Source organism: Bombina bombina, chromosome 7, assembly GCF_027579735.1.
Source record: "Bombina bombina isolate aBomBom1 chromosome 7, aBomBom1.pri, whole genome shotgun sequence".
Taxonomy (NCBI): Eukaryota; Metazoa; Chordata; class Amphibia; order Anura; family Bombinatoridae; genus Bombina; species Bombina bombina.
In genome coordinates, this window is record NC_069505.1 from 317,942,319 (window position 1) to 317,964,498 (window position 22,180).

At 39.1% G+C, this 22,180-nt stretch overlaps 1 protein-coding gene across 1 annotated transcript in view; it reads left to right on the forward strand.

Annotated features, from left to right (window-relative positions):
- Positions 1-22,180, forward strand: part of MTMR14 (myotubularin related protein 14) — a 402,308-nt gene that overhangs the window by 136,247 nt on the left and 243,881 nt on the right. The window contains exons 5-6 of the mRNA XM_053689383.1: positions 124-190; positions 13,689-13,774. Coding sequence (XP_053545358.1) covers positions 124-190; positions 13,689-13,774 — 153 coding nt within the window. The remainder of the gene's footprint in view (positions 1-123; positions 191-13,688; positions 13,775-22,180) is intronic.

A 22,180-nucleotide genomic window follows, 5' to 3' on the forward strand; every position in this document is an offset into this window, starting at 1 on the left:
AGATGGCAGTAATTATTTAAATATCAATGACTTGAGCACAACCAAAAATGTACAACGGATTAGTTTTTCTTGTAACTTTTCAGATTATAGACTTTATTAATAATGCCTTTTTTTTTTGTGTAGCACTGGGACTTGGTGAAACAGACCCAAAACTACCTAAAACTACTCATCCAGATTATAAATGGAGATGGTAAGCATTTGATCTATCCTTTTTATGTGCAGTCTAATGCTTTATTTTTATATTTTACTGCAAGATTCCTAATTGTTGAATAAACGACTGTAAAAATATCACTCTTATTAGGGCATGCATGTAATACTGTAGTAAGCTGGCTGGTAAAATTATGTGATTAGGATTACATAAAACTATCTATTAAAGGGTTATAAATTTGTGTCAAACTTCATATAAATAAACATTGTGATATGAATTATGATTTAGCAATCAAATCTTACCAACTTTTTCTTTAACATTAAAGTGAATGTAAATTTTGATGCTAAAGTGCCCGGTTTTTAAAACTTTGATTAAAAACAGGGGCACTTTAATTCATAAAAATTTACATTTCACTCCTGTTGTGACAAAAAACTTACCTTTTAAACTTCACAGCAGCTCCAGCTTTCTCCGGTCTCACAAGCCATTTCTGATGTCAGAAATGATTGATAGGTCATTCTCCAATCACAGCTTCCCCCCCGGGGGATTCAGTGTCTGATTCACTGCTGTGATTGGAGGAAGCCGATGCCTCATTTTAGACCCAGGAAGAGGCTTTGAAACAGGTGGAGGAAGCTGGAGCTGCTGTGAAGATTAAAAGGTGAGTTTTTTTTCACAACAGGAGTGAGATGTAAATTTTTATGAATTAAAGTGCCCCTGTTTTTAATCAAAGTTTTAAAAACCGGGCACTTTAGCATAAAAATTTACATTCACTTTAAGCTTATTTCATGTAGAAAACCTATTTTAATTTTCCTTTGTGACATCATTAAAGCCAACCCTCAAAACTGGTTGTGGCTTTTACAATAGCATATGGCCAATCGCAACGCTGTTAATTTAAATATTAATTAGCCCGTTGTGCGATGCTTTTGTTTTCAATTTACATAAACCTAAACTTAACAAAAAAATATCAGCGTTAATCTAGGGGATGAGACTCCAGCACTTACCAATGCACATGGCAGTGGATATGGGAATACACTGCACATGCGTGAGTATCCGGACGAACGCCTGGCACAATAACCCAAGTAACTCATAGTGATTAGACACAGATAAAACAGATAACTATGGTCCTATGGTGGGTTTGGTAAAATGCTGTTCTTGGCTTAATGGATGCAGAGAAACAAATTTCAAATTTTTATTTTAAGATATTTGACAATATTTCTTTCTATGGACATGCTCTATCATACCAATAAAACTGTTTGCCTTTCATATCCATTTAAAGGGACAGTCTACCACAGAATTGTTAAGGTTTAAAAAGATAGATAATCCCTTTATTACCCATTCCCCAGTTTTGCTTAACCAACAAGGTCAATTGAATACACTTTTTACGTCTGTGATTGCCTTGTTTATAAGCCTCTGCAGAATGCCCCCTTATTTCTTTTGACAGACTTGCATTTTAGCCAATGAGTGCTGAATCTTAAATAACTCCACAGGAGGGAGCACAATGTTTATTTACATGACACACATGAACTAGCAGTGTCTGTCAAAAACTGTCAAAATGCACTGAGATAAGAGGCACTTTAACGGCTTAGAAAATAGCATATGAGCCTACTTAGGTTTAGCTTTCCACAAAGAATACCAAGAGAGCAAAGCAAATGTGATGATTAAAGTAAATTGGAAAGTTGTCCCTTTAAGCACATACTGCTTACCTAAAGCTCACTGCTGTGAACAGCCTGTGGAACTATGTTTGTTTTTTACTTTTATTCAGCCCATGCAAGCTCTGCCCAATCAGAACCGTACTGCCAGCTGTATGTAAATCTACAGCAGCTCGCCCGTAATCTGTAGCATTGGCTTTGATAGCATATTGGCATGTGCAATGTAAGCCATTACAGTGGATTCTAACAGTGCAAGTGTGCGCCGCTATAGATGTGCGGTGCAATTTTAACATACCGTACTATCCGCTTGTCAAAAATGTGCATGGAAGGGGGGCAGCCGTCAGGAGCTTGCAGGGAGTGATTTAAAAGGTAACAAAATGTTCTTTAATAGACTGTTCAAAGCACTCAACTTTACATGAGCAGTATGTGCTTATTGGATGTGTTATCAGAAACTGTACTATCATTTTTCTATCTAGTACTTAAAGGGACATAAAACCAAAACATTTTTTTTCATGATTTAGGTAGAGCATACATTTTTATTAACTTTCCAGTTTTCTTCTGTTATCAAATTTGCTTCTTTCTCTTGTTATCATTTTGTTGAAGGAGCAGCAATGCACTACTGGTTTCTAACTGAACACATGGGTGAGCCAATGACAATTGGTATATATATGCAGCCATCAATCAGCAGCTAGAACCTAGGTTCTTTGCTGCTCCTGAGCTTACCTAGATAAACCTTTCAGCAAAGGATAACAGGAGAAGGAAGCAAATTAAATGATAGAAGCAAATTGGAAAGTTGTTTAAAATTGTGTTCTCTGTCTAAATCATGAATGTCCAATTATGACTTTACTGTCCCTTTAACTTAGAATTTATTTACTCTTGCAAACGTCTAGTTCCAGAGAAATGCAGAAGTAAATATTATATATTATACCCTCAAATTTGTAATCAATATATTTGTATAATACGGGATATCGACTCTGCTTCCTAACAAACCATATATCCCCACACCAATATAGTTATAAATTAATTAATACATTTTTTCTTTTTCTTTTTTAACTCATTTGACTCTGGGTTAAAGGGATAGTCTACACCAAAATGTTTGTTGAAAAAGATAATCCCCTTTTCTTTTACAAGATATACTGAGTCCACGGGTTTCATCCTTTACTTGTGGGATATAATCCTCCTGCTAACAAGAAGTGGCAAAGAGCACCACAGCAGAGCTGCTATATAGCTCCTCCCTTAACTCCTGCCCCCAGTCATTCTCTTTGCCTATGCTAGTAATAGGAAGGGTAAAGTGATAGTGGTGATAAAATTATAGTTTTAATTTCTTCAATCAAGAGTTTGTTATTTTTAAATGGTACCAGTGAGTACTATTTCTCTCAGGCAGCATTGGAAGAAGATTGCTGCCTTGAGATTGATGATCTTAGCAGACGTAACTAAGATCCATGTTGGTTCCCACAGTGTGCTGAGGAATGCTAGAGAAATCTTCAGTGTGAGGAACAGTTTTCATGCTGCAAGCAGCATTGAGGTATGTTCAGTCATTTATTTCTGAGGAGACTGTGATATATCAGAACTGGCTGACATAGTTCCCATAGAGGGAAGGGGTAAGCAGTAATTCTGTGGAAAAATAGGGTATTACTTTAATCCTGGGCATTATTTTGTTTCAAGACTAATGCAACTTTATATGTTATGGTGAGACACTGGGGCAGCCTAACGATTTTATTATCAATCTAAAATGGGTGGCTGGTTGTTATACTTTTCTCTAAAGAGGATCCACATGGCTAGTACTTTATTTTTTATACCCACATGGCTTATGTTTGACCGCTTTACTGCGGTTGTTTAGGCTCAGCTTATTCCGGAGAGGATGAGTGGGGCCTAATTTCGCGCCTCAATGGCGCAGTTTCTTCACATACAAACTGTTATTTTCAGCCCCGGTTGGGCCCAAACTGACTCCTGGTGTTCCGGAGTGATTTTGAGACTTGATTAAGATCCCTGGGGGCAAGTAGGCGCCACAGCAGAGCTGTGGTGTGGTGCAGGGGATTTTAAAGTTTTTCTAATAAACGTTGTTGTTAATATTGATAACTCAGTGTATGGAAGTCATCGGACTAATGGTAGCAGCATTGGATATCATCCCGTTTGCTCGCTTTCATCTCAGACCACTACAACTGTGCATGCTCAGTCAGTGGAATGGGGATTATGTGAATTTATCTCCTCAGATAAATCTGGACTAAGAGACCAGAGACTCTCTTCGGTGGTGGTTGTCACAGGACAATCTGTCCCAAGGGATGTGCTTCCGCAGGCCATCTTGGGTAATAGTAACGACGGACGCCAGTCTCCTGGGCTGGGGTGCAGTCTGGAATTCCCTGAAGGCTTAGGGTGTGTGGACTCAGGTGAAATCTCAATTGCCAATCACTATTCTGGAACTGAGAGCGATATTCAACGCGCTGCTGGCGTGGCCTCAGTTGGCTTCGGCCAAATTCATAAGATTCCAGTCGGACAATATCACGACTGTGGCATATATCAATCATCAGGGGGGAACAAGGAGTTTTATAGCGATGATAGAAGTATCAAAGATCTCTATCCCAGGAGTAGAAAACTGGGAAGCGGATTTTCTAAGTCGTCAGACTTTTCATCCGGGGGAGTGGGAACTCCATCCGGAGGTGTTTGCAACCTTGATTCATCAATGGGGGAAACCGGAATTGGATCTGATGGCATTTTGACAGAATGCCAAACTTCCACGTTACAGGTCCAGGTCAAGGGATCCCCAGGCTGTACTGATAGATGGTCTAGCAGTACCTTGGTCGTTCAACCTGGCTTATGTGTTTCCACCTTTTTCTCTCCTTCCTCGTGTGATTGCCAGAATCAAACAGGAGAGGGCTTCAGTAATTCTAATAGCGCCTGCGTGGCCACGCAGGACCTGGTATGCAGATCTAGTGGACATGTCGTCTCTACCACCATGGAGACGGCCATTGAGAAAGGACCTTCTCATTCAAGGTCCTTTCCAACATCCAAATCTATCTTCTCTGCAGCTGACTGCTTGGAGATTGAACGCTTGATTTTATCTAAGCGGGGTTTCTCTGAGCCGGTCATTGATACTCTGATTCAGGCTAGCAAGCCAGTTACTAGAAAAATTTACCATAAGATATGGCGTAAATATCTTTATTGGTGTGAATCCAAGGGTTACTCATGGAGTAAGATTAGGATTCCTAGGATTTTGTCTTTTCTCCAAGAAGGATTGGAGAAGGGATTATCAGCTAGTTCCTTGAAGGGACAAATTTCTGCTTTGTCAATTTTACTTCCCAAGCGTCTGGCAGATGTCCCAGATGTTCAGGCTTTAATCAGAATCAAGCCTGTGTTTAACGCAATTGCTCCGCCATGGAGTTTGAATTTAGTTCTTAATGTTCTTCAAGGGATTCCGTTTGAACCCATGCATTCCCTAGATATTAAACTGTTATCTTGGAAAGTTTTGTTTTTTAGTAGCTATTTCTTCGGCTCGAAGAGTTTCTGAGCTTTCTGCATTACAATGTGATTTCCCTTATCTTATATTCCATTCTGATAAGGTGGTTTTGCGTACTAAACCTGGATTCCTTCCTAAGGTTGTTTAAAATAAGAATATTAATCAGGAAATTGTGGTTCCTTCTTGTGTCCTAATCCTTCCTCTAAGAAGGATCGTTTGTTACATAATTTGGATGTGGTTCGCTCTTTAAATTTGTATTTACAAGCGACCAAGGATTTCCGTCAAACATTTTCCCTGTTTGTTGTTTATTCTGGGAAGCGTAGGGGTCAAAAAGCTACGGCTACCTCTTTCCGCCTGGCATATGAGACTGCTGGACAGCAGCCCCCTGAAAAGATTACGGCTCATTCCGCTAGAGCTGTGGCTTCCACTTGGGCATTTAAGAACGATGCTTCTGTTGAACAGATTTGTAAGGCTGCAACTTGGTCCTCCCTTCATACTTTTTCCAAATTTTCCAAATTTGATACTTTTGCTTCTTCTGGGGCTATTTTTGGGAGAAATGTGCTCCAAGCAGTGGTGCCTTCCGTTTAGGTTCCTGTCTTGTCCCTCCCTTTTATCCGTGTCCTAAAGCTTTGGTATTGGTATCCCACAAGTAAAGGATGAATCCCGTGGACTCGGTATATCTTGTAAAAGAAAAGGAAATTTATGCTTACCTGATAAATTAATTTCTTTTACGATATACAGAGTCCACTGCCCACCCTGTCATTTTGAGACAGGATTTATTTCTTCTGTTATGTGTGATCAGTCCACGGGTCATCATTACTTCTGGGATATAACTCCTCCCCAACAGGAAATGCAAGAGGATTCACCCAGCAGAGCTGCATATAGCTCCTCCCCTCTACGTCAGTCCCAGTCATTCTCTTGCACCCAACGACTAGATAGGATGTGTGAGAGGACTATGGTGATTATACTTAGTTTTTATGACTTCAATCAAAAGTTTGTTATTTTAAAATAGCACCGGAGCGTGTTATTACTTCTCTGGCAGAGTTTGAGGAAGAATCTGACAGAGATTTTTTACTATGATTTTAACCGGAGTCGTTAAGATCATATTGCTGTTCTCGACCATCTGAGGGAGGTAAAGGCTTCAGATCAGGGGACAGCGGGCAGATGAATCTACATTGAGGTATGTGGCAGTTTTTATTTTCTGAATGGAATTGATGAGAAAAGCCTGCCATACCGTTAAAATGACATGTATGTATACACTTCAGTATTCTGGGGATGGTATTTCACCGGAACTACTGTGTTAAAGGTCACTAATCCTTTTAATAACTATTCTCATGTTAAACGTTTTTGCTGGAATGTAGAATCGTTTACATTGCTGAGGTACTGTGTGAATAAATATTTGGGCATTATTTTCCACTTGGCAGTTCTTTGCTACGCATCAAAAAATTCCAGTCAGCTACTTTTATATTTCCTGCATGATCCGGTTCATCTCTGACAGATCTCAGGGGTCTTCAAACTTCTTTGAAGGGAGGTAAATTCTCTCAGCAGAGCTGTGAGAATTCTTATAGTGACTGTGAATAAAAAACGTTGTTTTGTTTTCTTATGTACAAATTTAATTAGTGTTGTTTTTTACTAATGGGAACAAACCTTTGCTAAAAGTTGTGTTGTTTTAAAGTTTGATGCTATAACTGTTTTTCAGTTCATTATTTCAACTGTCATTTAATCGTTAATACCTCTTTGAGGCACAGTGCGTTTTTTTTTTTTTTGCTAAAAAAGATTATAACCAAGTTGTAAGTTTTTTTGCTAGTGTGTTAAACATGTCTGACTCAGAGGAAGATATCTGTGTCATTTGTTCCAATGCCAAGGTGGAGCCCAATAGAAATTTATGTACTAACTGTATTGATGCTACTTTAAATAAAAGTCAATCTGTACAATGTGAACAAATTTCACCAAACAGCGAGGGGAGAGTTATGCCGACTAACTCGCCTCACGCGACAGTACCTGCATCTCCCGCCCGGGAGGTGCGTGATATTTTGGCGCCTAGTACATCTGGGCGGCCATTACAGATAACATTACAAGATATGGCTACTGTTATGACTGAAGTTTTGTCTAAATTACCAGAACTAAGAGGCAAGCGTGATCACTCTGGGGTGAGAACAGAGTGCGCTGACAATGCTAGGGCCATGTCTGATACTGCGTCACAGCTCGCAGAGCATGAGGACGGAGAGCTTCATTCTGTGGGTGACGGTTCTGATCCAAACAGATTGGACTCAGATATTTCAAATTTTAAATTTAAATTGGAGAACCTCCGTGTACTACTAGGGGAGGTCTTAGCAGCTCTCAACGATTGTAACACCGTTGCAATACCAGAGAAACTGTGTAGGTTGGATAAATACTTTGCGGTACCGGCGAGTACTGACGTTTTTCCTATACCTAAGAGACTAACTGAAATTGTTACTAAGGAGTGGGATAGACCCGGTGTGCCGTTCTCACCCCCTCCAATATTTAGAAAGATGTTTCCAATAGACGCCACCACTCGGGACTTATGGCAAACGGTTCCCAAGGTGGAGGGAGCAGTTTCTACTTTAGCTAAGCGTACCACTATCCCGGTGGAGGATAGCTGTGCTTTCTCAGATCCAATGGATAAAAAATTAGAGGGTTACCTTAAGAAAATGTTTGTTCAACAAGGTTTTATATTACAACCCCTTGCATGTATCGCGCCGATTACGGCTGCGGCAGCATTTTGGATTGAGTCGCTTGAAGAGAACCTTAGTTCCTCTACGCTAGACGACATTACGGACAGGCTTAGAGTCCTTAAACTAGCTAATTCTTTCATTTCGGAGGCCGTAGTACATTTAACCAAACTTACGGCTAAGAACTCAGGATTCGCCATACAGGCACGCAGGGCACTGTGGCTAAAATCCTGGTCAGCTGATGTTACTTCTAAGTCCAAATTACTTAATATACCTTTCAAGGGGCAGTCCTTATTCGGGCCCGGTTTGAAAGAAATTATCGCTGACATTACGGGAGGTAAGGGCCACGCCCTACCTCAAGACAAGGCCAAAGCTAAGGCTAGACAGTCTAATTTTCGTCCCTTTCGGAATTTCAAGACAGGAGCAGCATCAACCTCCACTGCACCAAAACAGGAAGGAGCTGTTGCTCGTTACAGGCAAGGCTGGAAGCCTAACCAGTCCTGGAACAAAAGCAAGCAGGCCAGGAAACCTGCTGCTGCCCCAAAGACAGCATGAACCGAGAGCCCCCGATCCGGGACCGGATCTAGTAGGGGGCAGACTCTCTCTCTTCGCCCAGGCCTGGGCAAGAGATGTTCAGGATCCCTGGGCACTAGAAATCATATCTCAGGGATACCTTCTAGACTTCAAATTATCTCCCCCAAGAGGGAGATTTCATCTGTCAAGGTTGTCAACAAACCAGATAAAGATCTGTTAACAATGGGAGTGATCCATCCGGTTCCGTGGTCGGAACAAGGACAAGGGTTCTACTCAAACCTGTTTGTGGTTCCCAAAAAAGAGGGAACTTTCAGGCCAATCTTAGATTTAAAGACTCTAAACAAATTCCTAAGAGTTCCATCGTTCAAAATGGAAACTATTCGGACAATCTTACCCATGATCCAAGAGGGTCAGTACATGACCACAGTGGATTTAAAGGATGCTTACCTTCACATACCGATCCACAAAGATCATCACCGGTATCTAAGGTTTGCCTTCTTAGACAGGCACTACCAGTTTGTAGCTCTTCCATTCGGATTGGCTACGGCTCCAAGAATCTTCACAAAGGTTCTGGGTGCCCTTCTAGCGGTACTAAGACCGCGAGGGATTTCGGTAGCTCCGTACCTAGACGACATTCTAATACAAGCTTCAAGCTTTCAAACTGCCAAGTCTCATACAGAGTTAGTTCTGGCATTTCTAAGGTCGCATGGATGGAAAGTGAACGAAAAGAAGAGTTCTCTCTTTCCTCTCACAAGAGTTCCATTCTTAGGGACTCTTATAGATTCTGTAGAAATGAAGATTTACCTGACAGAAGACAGGTTAACAAAACTTCAAAATGCATGCCGCGTCCTTCATTCCATTCAACACCCGTCAGTAGCTCAATGCATGGAGGTGATCGGCTTAATGGTAGCGGCAATGGACATAGTACCTTTTGCACGCCTACACCTCAGACCGCTGCAATTATGCATGCTAAGTCAGTGGAATGGGGATTACTCAGATTTGTCCCCTACTCTGAATCTGAATCAAGAGACCAGAAATTCTCTTCTATGGTGGCTTTATCGGCCACACCTGTCCAGGGGGATGCCATTCAGCAGGCCAGACTGGACAATTGTAACAACAGACGCCAGCCTACTAGGTTGGGGCGCTGTCTGGAATTCTCTGAAGGCTCAGGGACTATGGAATCAGGAGGAGAGTCTCCTACCAATAAACATTCTGGAATTGAGAGCAGTTCTCAATGCCCTTCTGGCTTGGCCCCAGTTAACAACTCGGGGGTTCATCAGGTTTCAGTCGGACAACATCACGACTGTAGCTTACATCAACCATCAGGGAGGGACAAGAAGCTCCCTAGCAATGATGGAAGTATCAAAGATAATTCGCTGGGCAGAGTCTCACTCTTGCCACCTGTCAGCAATCCACATCCCGGGAGTGGAGAACTGGGAGGCGGATTTCTTGAGTCGCCAGACTTTTCATCCGGGGGAGTGGGAACTTCATCCGGAGGTCTTTGCCCAAATACTTCGACGTTGGGGCAAACCAGAGATAGATCTCATGGCGTCTCGCCAGAACGCCAAACTTCCTCGCTACGGGTCCAGATCCAGGGATCCGGGAGCAGTTCTGATAGATGCTTTGACAGCACCTTGGAACTTCAGGATGGCTTATGTGTTTCCACCCTTCCCGCTGCTTCCTCGATTGATTGCCAAAATCAAACAGGAGAGAACATCAGTAATTCTAATAGCACCTGCTTGGCCACGCAGGACTTGGTATGCAGATCTAGTGGACATGTCATCCTGTCCGCCTTGGTCTCTACCTCTAAGACAGGACCTTCTGATACAGGGTCCATTCAAACATCAAAATCTAACTTCTCTGAAGCTGACTGCTTGGAAATTGAACGCTTGATTTTATCAAAACGTGGTTTTTCTGAGTCGGTTATTGATACCCTGATTCAGGCTAGGAAGCCTGTTACCAGAAGGATTTACCATAAAATATGGCGGAAATACCTATACTGGTGCGAATCCAAAGGTTACTCCTGGAGTAAGGTTAGGATCGCTAGGATATTGTCTTTTCTACAAGAAGGTTTAGAAAAGGGTTTATCAGCTAGTTCATTAAAGGGACAGATTTCAGCTCTGTCCATCTTGTTACACAGACGTCTGTCAGAAAATCCAGACGTCCAGTCCTTTTGTCAGGCTTTAGCTAGGATCAAGCCTGTGTTTAAAGCTGTTGCTCCACCATGGAGTTTAAACTTAGTTCTTAACGTTTTACAGGGTGTTCCGTTTGAACCCCTTCATTCCATTGATATAAAATTGTTATCTTGGAAAGTTCTGTTTTTAATGGCTATTTCCTCGGCTCGAAGAGTCTCTGAGTTATCAGCCTTACATTGTGATTCCCCTTATCTGATTTTTCACTCAGACAAGGTAGTTCTGCGTACTAAACCTGGGTTCTTACCTAAGGTAGTCACTAACAGGAACATCAATCAAGAGATTGTTGTCCCATCCTTGTGTCCAAATCCTTCCTCAAAGAAGGAACGTCTTTTACACAATCTGGATGTAGTTCGTGCCCTCAAGTTCTACTTGCAGGCAACTAAAGATTTTCGCCAAACTTCTTCCTTGTTTGTCGTTTACTCTGGACAGAGGAGAGGTCAAAAAGCTTCTGCTACCTCTCTCTCTTTTTGGCTTCGTAGCATAATACGTTTAGCCTATGAGACTGCTGGACAGCAGCCTCCTGAAAGAATTACAGCTCACTCCACTAGAGCTGTGGCTTCCACTTGGGCCTTTAAGAATGAGGCCTCTGTTGAACAGATTTGCAAGGCTGCAACTTGGTCTTCGCTTCATACTTTTTCCAAATTTTACAAATTTGACACTTTTGCTTCTTCGGAGGCTATTTTTGGGAGAAAGGTTCTTCAGGCAGTGGTTCCTTCTGTATAATGAGCCTGCCTATCCCTCCCGTCATCCGTGTACTTTTGCTTTGGTATTGGTATCCCAGAAGTAATGATGACCCGTGGACTGATCACACATAACAGAAGAAAACATAATTTATGCTTACCTGATAAATTCCTTTCTTCTGTTGTGTGATCAGTCCACGGCCCGCCCTGTTTTAAGGCAGGTAAATATCTTTTAAATTATACTCCAGTCACCACTTCACCCTTGGTTACTCCTTTCTCGTTGATTCTTGGTCGAATGACTGGGACTGACGTAGAGGGGAGGAGCTATATGCAGCTCTGCTGGGTGAATCCTCTTGCATTTCCTGTTGGGGAGGAGTTATATCCCAGAAGTAATGATGACCCGTGGACTGATCACACAACAGAAGAAAGGAATTTATCAGGTAAGCATAAATTATGTTTTTTTATAAACTTTAGTCACCTCTGCACCTTGTTAGTTCTTTCCCTTTCTCTTCCTATACCTTCGGTCGAATGACTGGGGGGAGGAGTTAAGGGAGGAGCTATATAGCAGCTCTGCTGTGGTGCTCTTTGCCACTTCCTGTTAGCAGGAGGATTATATCCCACAAGTAAAGGATGAAACCCGTGGACTCGGTATATCGTAAAAGAAATTAATTTATCAGGTAAGCATAAATTTCCTTTTTTTTTTACCCATTCCCCAGTTTTGCATAACCTTGTAGATGTTAGCCTCTGCAGACCGCTCCCTTATCTAAGTGCTTTTGATGGACTTGCATTTTAGCCAATCAGTGAGCAGAATGTTAATACACTTACCTCTGTGATTACTTTGTATCTAACCCTTTGCAGACTGCCCCCTTATTTCAGTTCTTTTGACAGACTTGCATTTTAGCCAATCAGTGCTGACTCATCAAAAACTGCACAGGAGTGAGCACAATGTTATCTATATGGCCCACATGAACTAGCGCTGTCTAGCTGTGAATAACTATCAAAATGCACTGAGATTAGAGGCGGCCTTTAAAGGCTTAGAAATGAGCATATGTGGCTACCTAGGTTAAGCTTTCATCAAAGAATACCAAGAGTACAAAGCAAATTTGATGATCATAGTAAATTGGAAAGTTGTTTAAAATGACATGCCCTATCTGAATCATGGAAGTTTAATTTTGACTAGACTGTACCTTTAAAATAAAATAAAAGTGCAAATTTTATCTATAGACTGATGGAAACAAATATCCTTGTGTTGTATAATTCTGGTTTAGAGAAAAGTTGTCATCAGCATTATCTGAGGCTCTATTACATTGGGTTAAATGTAACTGTGTGCTAAGGAGTTTTGAGGCCTCATTAGTACTACAAGTTTTGGTGTCTGATCTTTCTCTTTCATCCTCTTATTCCCTGACAGTGTAGAGGTCCCATGTAATTATTTGCACAACATTCTCGTTGTGATGACATTTAAGAATATGCAGGTTGATGGTCGTAGCAACTAACAAGTGCCCAGGATATTTAGTGGTTCATTCTGACTTTGGTCTGAATGAATCATTTTATATTACCGTCCCTTTAAAGGGCCATTATAGTGTAAAAATTACATTACGTTTTAACAATGGTGACCCTGCAACTCTGTGTTAAACCGGAGACGTGGAACACATAGTTCCAGTACCAATCGGGAGCTGCAGAGAACTGCTGGTCCCGGGCAGAAACTGACTGCCAATCAGCAGCAGCTCGGTCAGGCAACTACTGCTGTTGATTGGGTCACTGTCCGTTTCTGCTTGTGATTAGCAGTTATCAGCAGCTCCCAATTGGCACTTTAACTTTGTTTAGCAAGGGTTAAAAACCTAGAATTGCAGGGTCGCTAGTACTAAAATTACATAGAACAGGAAGAAAAAACAGCCGCATTTCCGGGCAACTCATTTAAAATATAACTTTTATTTTCTCCACATTAAAGTAATAAATACTACGGAGGGGTTCAGTCTTACACATTTTGTGCTTATAATGAGAACTTAATCATAGATAAATCGAAACTAAATGACATCAAAATTTAAAGGGTACATCAACCAATCAAAATAGACGTATCACAAATTTTATTAATAAACCCATCCCACCTCAATGTAAGTAAAAGACATGCAACATATCCCATAAATACAACCCCCTTAAAAAATGTCATGTCCTATCAAATTATAGCATATACATTTTACACTATATTGGGCCTTCAATCAAATTTTAATAACCCTAACCAATATGAGCTTGGTTTTAAGAACCCCCCCCCCCCCTCGATTATTACCTACTAGAAGATGAAATGCACACAAAAGTATCTGAATTTGATTTTTTTTTCCAGATAATAGTGGACTTCTAGTGCATTGTATTTCTGGCTGGGACCGCACCCCACTTTTTGTATCACTCTTACGACTATCTCTTTGGGCAGTAAGTACTGTGCAATATCTATTATGCTGTGCTATATGCTGCAGAAATCTTTTGCATTAGTGGCTTGTAGTAAGAATGTAGTTAAAAGTACATGAAAGCCAAGATTAAACTTTCTTGTTTCAAATAGAATAAATCAGTAGTATAATTGCCTACAGCTGGCAGAGGATACGCTTCTGTCTTTAAAGGGATATTAAACTGCCTCATTGTTGTAATAAAAAGTACTAATAAGTGGGTTATACTTATTAGAAGTCTAGCAATGTGTATTATTCATAATATTAAAAAGGCTTTTACCTTTTATTTATTTTCTTTAACTTCAACTGTGAAGAGTCTGACTTCCTGTCACTGCCCCAAAAGAGGGGGCTGTGGTCTCTACCTACAGGAAGGCAAAGGAGCAGCTTTTCCTTTGAAGTGTTGCTCAGAGACATCTGCTCAAGCTGCAGTCAGTTTATTGCACATGCTCAGTAGAGGACCGTTGCTGCAAAAAACATGTGACAGTAGAACTTCAGGTTCTGCAATAGTAGTTTTTACCTAGCTGCAGGCAGTGGCTTCACTGGAAATTTGATTTAACAGGCTTTTTTTTATGTTTCATATTTCTTAATACAAAAAAAATTCCAGCTTGAATTGGTTATTAAGTGTCTGATTCAATAGTATAATGTAATATTTGTGCCGCAGAATAAACTAAACATACACAATTACTGTATAATAGACTGATTTAAAGAGCAGGTTTGCCAAAAGGCTACTCACATAGGGCCTGGTGATCTAAAGATGTCTTGTCAGTACTGCGAGGTTGCTCACATAATTTAGAATGACAATTTTATAGCTTTAGAGCTGGTTATCTAGGTATGCTGGGATCTGGATGTGAATAAGAGACACAACCTTTACAGTATAATATTCAGAAGAAATGCCCCCAAATGTTTGCTCGACTTCTTTTCATGTTGGTGAGTTTTTAATCATCAAGCGCATAGAGAGTGCTACAATAGTTCTAGGGTCAGCACACACCTGTTTATTTCATGTAATTGGCAAGAGTCCATGAGCTAGTGACGTATGGGATATACAATCCTACCAGGAGGGGCAAAGTTTCCCAAACCTCAACATGCCTATAAATACAACCCTCACCACACCCACAATTCAGTTTTACAAACCTTGCCTCCTATGGAGGTGGTGAAGTAAGTTTGTGCTAGATTCTACGTTGATATGCGATTCTCAGCATTTTGAAGCCCGTTTCCTCTCAGAGTACAGTGAATGTCAGAGGGATGTGAAGGGAGTATCACCTATTTAATGCAATGGTTTTCCTCACGGGGGATCTATTTCATAGGTTCTCTCTTATCGGTCATAGAGATTCATCTCCTACCTCCCTTTTCAGATCGATGATATACTCTCATATTCCATTACCTCTACTGATAACCGTTTTAGTACTGGTTTGGCTATCTGCTATATGTGGATGGGTATCTTTTGGTAAGTATGTTTTCATTACTTAAGACACTCTCAGCTATGGTTTGGCACTTTATGCATTTATAAAGTTCTAAATATATGTATTGTACTTTATATTTGCCATGATTCAGGTTTTCAGTATATTTCCTTTTGCAGACTGTCAGTTTCATATCTGGGAAATGCTTTTTTATGAAAAATGTATTTCTTACCTGGGGTATAGTCTCTTTTTCAAATTGACTGTCTTTTAAATTCGCGGGCAGAATTAGGCTCGCGAGGGCGCAAAATGCCAAAGTTTATTGTGTCATTTTTGGCGCAAGATTTTTTGGAGCAAAGTTATGTTCGTTGATGCAAATTCGTCATTTCCAGCGTCTTAGTTGACGCCGAGTCCTTCACAAGGTTGCGTCATCTATGGCGCGAGTGTGTCGTTTCCGGACGTTTTTGACACCAGAAAAAAATAAATATATTTTTCTGTTTGTTGTGCGTTGTACTTGGCGCCAAATATTTTCATTATTTAAGACCCCATTCCTATTTGCCTCTTGCTTTTTTTCTATGCCAGAGGGCTATGCTGTTTGCATTTTGTCCCATTCCTGAAACTGCCATATCAGGAAATTGATCATTTTGCTTTATATGTTGTTTTTTTCTCTTACATTTGCAAGATGTCTCAATCTGATCCTGTCTCAGAAATCACTGTTGGAACTCTGCGGCCTGATAACAGTTCTACCAAAGCTAAGTGCATTTGTTGTAAACTTGTGGAGATTATACCTCCTGCTGTGGTTTGTAATAGTTGTCATGATAAACTTTTACATGCAGAGAATGTATCCATCAGTAGTAGTTCATTACCTGTTGCAGTTCCCTCAGCATCTAATGCACAAGATATACCTGTAAATTTAAAAGAATTTATTTCTGATTCTATTCAGAAGGCTTTGTCTGCCATTCCGCCTTCTAATAAATGTAAAAAGTCTTTTAAAACTTCTCATAAGGTTGATGAAATTTCAAATGACCAGCAACATACTGAATTATCCTTTTCTGATGAGGTTTATATCTGATTCAGAAGATCCTGCCTCAGATATTGACACTGACAAATCCTCTTATTTATTTAAAATGGAGTATATTCGTTCTTTGTTAAAAGAAGTGTTGATTGCATTGGATATTGAGGAAACTAGTCCTCTTGATATTAAAACTAGCAAACGTTTAAATTCTGTTTATAAACCTTCTGTGGTTATTCCAGAGGTTTTTCCAATTCCTGATGCTATTTCTAAATTGTATCCCTTGCCAGCAGTTAAATTGGAGTTTTGGGAAAAGATCCCTAAAGTTGATGAGGCTATCTCTACTCTTGCTAAACGTACTACTATTCCTACGGAAGATAGTACTTCTTTTAAAGATCCTTTAGATAGGAAACTTGAATCTTATCTAAGGAAAGCTTATTTATATTCAGGTCATCTTCTTAGGCCTGCAATTTCTTTGGCTGATGTTGCAGCTGCTTCAACTTTTTGGTTGGAAACTTTAGCGCAACAAGTATTGGATCATGATTTGTCTAGCATTGTTAAGTTGATTCAACATGCTAATAATTTCATTTGTGATGCCATTTTTGATATTATCAAAATTGATGTTAAATCTATGTCTTTAGCTATTTTAGCTAGAAGAGCTTTGTGGCTCAAATCTTGGAATGCTGATATGACTTCTAATTCCAGATTGCTATCTCTTTCTTTCCAAGGTAATAAATTATTTGGTTCTCAGTTGAATTCTATAATTTCAACTGTCACTGGGGGGAAGGGAGTTTTTTTGCCTCGGGATAAAAGACCTAAGGGAAAATCTAAAACTTCTAACTGTTTTCGTTTCTTTTGACAAAATAAGGAACAGAAACCTAATCCTTCCCCCAAGGAATCTGTTTCCAATTGGAAGCCTTCTTCAAATTGGAATAAATCCAAGCCATTTAAGAGATCAAAGCCAGCCCCCAAGTCCTCATGAAGGTGCAGCCCTCATTCCTGCTCAGCTAGTAGGGGCAGATTAAAATTTTTCAAAGATGTTTGGATCAATTCGGTCCAAAATCATTGGATTCAGAGTATTGTCTCTCAGGGGTACAGAATAGGATTCAGAGTAAGACCGCCTGTGAGAAGATTTTTTTCTCTCACGCATTCCATCAAACCTAGTAAAGGCTCAGGCTTTCAGACCTGGAGTTATCAGGGGTAATTATGCCAGTTCCGTTTCAAGAACAGGGTCTGGGGTTTTATTCAAATCTATTCATTGTCCCAAAGAAAGAAAATTCATTCAGACCAGTTTTGGATCTAAAGATTTTGTAATATGTAAGAGTACCAACTTTCAAAATGGTGACTATAAGGACTATTCTGCCTTTTGTTCATCAAGGGCATTATATGTCCACAATAGACTTACAGGATGCATATCTTCATATTCCGATTCATCCAGATCACTATCCGTTCCTGAGATTCTCTTTTCTAGACAAGCATTACCAATTTGTTGCTCTTCCATTTGGCCTAGCGACAGCTCCAAGAATATTTTCAAAGGTTCTAGGTGCCCTACTCTCTGTAATCAGAGAGCGGGGTATTGCGGTGTTTCCTTATTTGGACAATATCTTGGTACTCGCTCAGTCTTTACGTTCTGCAGAATCTCACACAAATCAACTAGTGTTGTTTCTTCGAAGACATGGTTGGAGGATTTATTTACCAAAAAGTTCTTTGATTTCTCAGACAAGGGTAACCTTTTTAGGTTTCCAGATAGATTCCATGACTTTGTCTGTAACAGACAAGAGACGGTTGAAATTGGTTGCTGCCTGTCTGAACCTTCAATCTTAGTCATTCCCTTCAGTAGCTATGTGCATGGAAGTTTTAGGTCTTATGACTGCAGCATCGGACGCAATCCCCTTTGCTCGTTTTCATATGAGACCTCTCCAGCTTTGTATGCTGAACCTATGGTGCAGGGATTATACAAGGATATCACAATTAATATCCTTAAATTCCAATGTTCGACTTTCTCTGACTTGGTGGTTCGATCACCATCGTATAATTCTAGGGCCTCTTTCGTTCCTCCAACCTGGACTGTGATCACAACAGATGTGAGTCTTTCAGGTTGGGGAGCTGGACATTAAACTCTTGGAAAGTGTTGTTTCTTTTGGCCATCTCTTCTGCTAGAAGAGTTTCTGAATTATCTGCTCTCTCTTGTAAATCTCCTTTTCTGATTTTTCATCAGGATAAGGCAGTTTTGCGGACTTCATTTAAATTCTTACCTAAGGTTGTAAATTCTAACAACATTAATAGAGAAATTGTTATTCCTTCCTTGTGTCCTAATCCTAAGAATTCTTTGGAGAGATCTTTACATTCTTTGGATGCAGTGAGAGCTTTGAAATATTATGTTGAAGCTACTAAAGATTTAAGGAAGACTTCTAGTCTATTTGTTATCTTTTCTGGTTCCAGGAAAGGTGCCGTTTCCTTGGCCTCATGGTTAAAACTTTTGATTCATAAAGACTATTTGGAGTCGGGTCAAGCCCCGCCTCAGAGAATTACAGCTCATTCTACTGGATCAGTTTCCACTTCCTGGGCTTTTAAGAATGAAGCTTCAGTTGATCAGATTTGCAAAGCTGCTACTTGGTCTTCTTTGCATACATTTACTAAATTCTATCATTTTGATGTATTTGCTTCTTCGGAAGCAGTTTTTGGTAGAAAAGTTCTTCAGGCAGCTGTTTCAGTTTGATTTTTCTGCTTTTGATTTAATTTATTTCCTCACATTTATGAGAATTAACTTATATTTTGGGTTGTGGATTAATTTTTTTCAGCGGAAAATGGCTGTTTTTATTTTTATCCCTCCCTCTCTAGTGACTCTTGCGTGGATTTCCACATCTTGGGTATTGCTATCCCATACGTCACTAGCTCATGGACTCTTGCCAATATGAAAGAAATGAATTTATCAGGTAAGTTCTTACATAAATTATGTTTTTTTATACTGCCAGGTACCCAGCATACTTCAACACAGTCTCCTTGGCCATATATTTATTAAAATATAATGCATCAGAATGCATCCTACCTAGCCACCTTACATCACAGGTAGGGGTAGAGGAAATAGGCGCTAGACCCACCCATGTTTGTCTTGGCACAGTGCTGACACAAAACGTTGCCTACCTCTCTCTGAGTAAGTTGTTTTTACTCATTTATCACTCACAGTGACTCGCACACCTTGTATACAATTTGTGGCTATTTTATTGTGTTTTTATGCACTTTTTTTTATTTTTAATAAATATATCGCCAAGGGGAATGCGTTTCGAGTATACTTGGTACATGGCTGTATAAAACCAGGTGTTTGGTGATCATAGAGCTATTGTAGTCTCTCTATGTGAGTAGCCTTTTGGCAGTCCTGCTCTATAATCTATAATTAGTCTATTAAACCGTAGTGTATTATATTAGTATAATATAAAGTATTACACTGTTGTAGGTTTCTTTTTTTTTTTCCCCAGAAGCACAAAAATTGCATTTTACACTATTGAATAAAACACTTTATAACCCATTTAAGGTGGGATTTTTTGTATTAAAGAGACACGCATGTAGCTTTTTCTGCTAGTTGTAAGCAATTATGCTACGAATTGATTGTCACTTTTTATTTTTGCACAGTTGATAGTGATTCATTATAACAAATTTAACATCTAATATTTTTTAATTTGTGTTGACACAATTTATTGTGTATGGTTTATACAGAGCATACAAATTTGAATTGACTTCATTCTTCTGGTATCCTTTGTTGAGAAGCATGCCTAGGTAGGCTTAGAGCAGCAATGCAGTACTGGGAGCTAGCTGCTAAATGGTTGCTGCAGAAATTTGCCTTTTGGTATTGGTTCACCAGTTGTGTTTAGCTAACTCCTAGTAGTGCAGTGGAGCTGATTTTGACTATGTGTTTAACCCATTTGCAAGTGTTAAGAACATAGTTACATTCAAGTAACAGGGCAATAAAAAAGGCACATTAGATAACTTTCTTTTTGCACTTTTTATGTTCCTTTAAGAAGTTGCTATCTATCTATCTATCTATCTATCTATCTATCTATATATATATATATATATACATACATACATACATACATACATACATACATACACACAGGTGGCCCTCGTTTTACAACGGTTCAAAATACACCGTTTCAGAATAACAACCTTTTTTTCCAGTCATGTGACTGCTATTGAAAAGCATTGAGAAGCAGTGCATTTATTAAAATAGCCTGTAGGTATAGCTGTCCGCTTGTGTTGCAGCAAAGCCAAGCAAGCTGAAATTAATCAGTTTAACCAGACCTGAGCTATCAAGTAGATTTCAAAGGAACAAGATCTTCCTGTCTATAAATCAGTCCAGATTGGAATGCATAGAAAGAACTGTTTGCAGAAAAATCCAAGTGAAGTCTGTGTTGTGTGATTATTTTATTATGTTTATAATGCTGTTTAGCAAATGTTTTTGTTCATTTAACTTAGTTTAATTATATATTCTGTGTTGTGTGATTATTTTATTAGCTTTATAATGCTGTTTAGCATTTAAAGTCTTCATTGAGAAGCTTTAAAAATAATGTATTAGGTGTTACTTATGACAATTTTGAGAGGGGCCTGGAACCTATCTCCCTCACTTCCCATTGACTTACATTATAACTGGGTTTCAATTTACAACGGTTTCGATTTACAACCATTCCTTCTGGAACCTAACCCCGGCGTAAACTGAGGGCTACCTGTATATGTATATGTTATATATATATATATATATATATATATATATATATATATATGTGTGTGCAATACATGTAATGAATGATATTCTACAAAGTTATTTTCTTGATGAGCATGATTTTATTCACTTACCAGCATATAAGCGGCAGTTGGTGGTTTTATTTTGTGCACTGAACTCTTTGAAGCATGTTTGGTTTAAATCTTGTCAAAATAATGCTGTGCATCTCTGATGATTCTGTGCTTATAGTATCATTATAAAAAAACAAACCAAACAAGACATTATTTGAAATATGTTTAAATTCCAAAGAAGCAAAAGTACAAGTAGACAGCCCTTTGGGAAAACATAACACAAGATTGCATTTAAGCAGAAGGCTATGTGATGTTTATTTTAAGCAAATTCTGATACTATAAAACAAAATGTACACACAAATAGCGTTTGGTTTACAAGGGGGTTCTATAGTCTATAGCTAAAGAATTTTTTAAAAAAAAATTGTGTAAAATGAACCAAATTATAAGATATGCAAAAATGTTTTTTTTTTTTTTATTTGTAATTTTTTTTGCCAATTAATGAAATGAAACAAAGGAATACATTAATTTGCGTTTGTTAATTTGTGCCTTTCATTTATTGATTTGTGATTCCTTAAAGGCATAGTCTGGTCAACATTAAACTTCCATGATTCAGATAGAGCAAACAATTTTAAGCACCTTTCTAATTTGCTCCTATTATCAATTTTTCTTCGTTCTCTTGCTATCTTCCTTTGAATATAAGCTTAGGAGCCGGCCCATGTTTGGTTTAGCACCTGGATAGAGCTTGCTGATTGGTGGCTACATTTAGACACCAATCAGAAAGCTCTACCTAGGTGCTAAACCAAAACTGGCCGCCTCCTATGCTTACTTTCTCAAATAAAGATATCAATAGACCGAAGAAAAATAGAGTAAAGTAAGAGTAAGTAAGAGTATAGGAGTAAATTAGAAAGTTGCTTAAAATTGCATGCTCTATCTGAATCATGAAAGTTTAATTTTGACTAGACTATCCCTTTAAGAATGCTTGCCATTGTTTCCATTTCCCAGGTTTAATTATAGAAAGCCACTGTTTACCCTGAAACCAGGATGTTTAGCTAATGGGCATTGACTGCATTTTCAAATGGGAAGGACTATGAGATGCAGACATTACAAAAGTCCACAATAAAAATTGTTATTTAAAAATCATACATTAAGAATAATTGAACCATTCACACACAAAAAAAATATGAAAAAACATAATTTATGT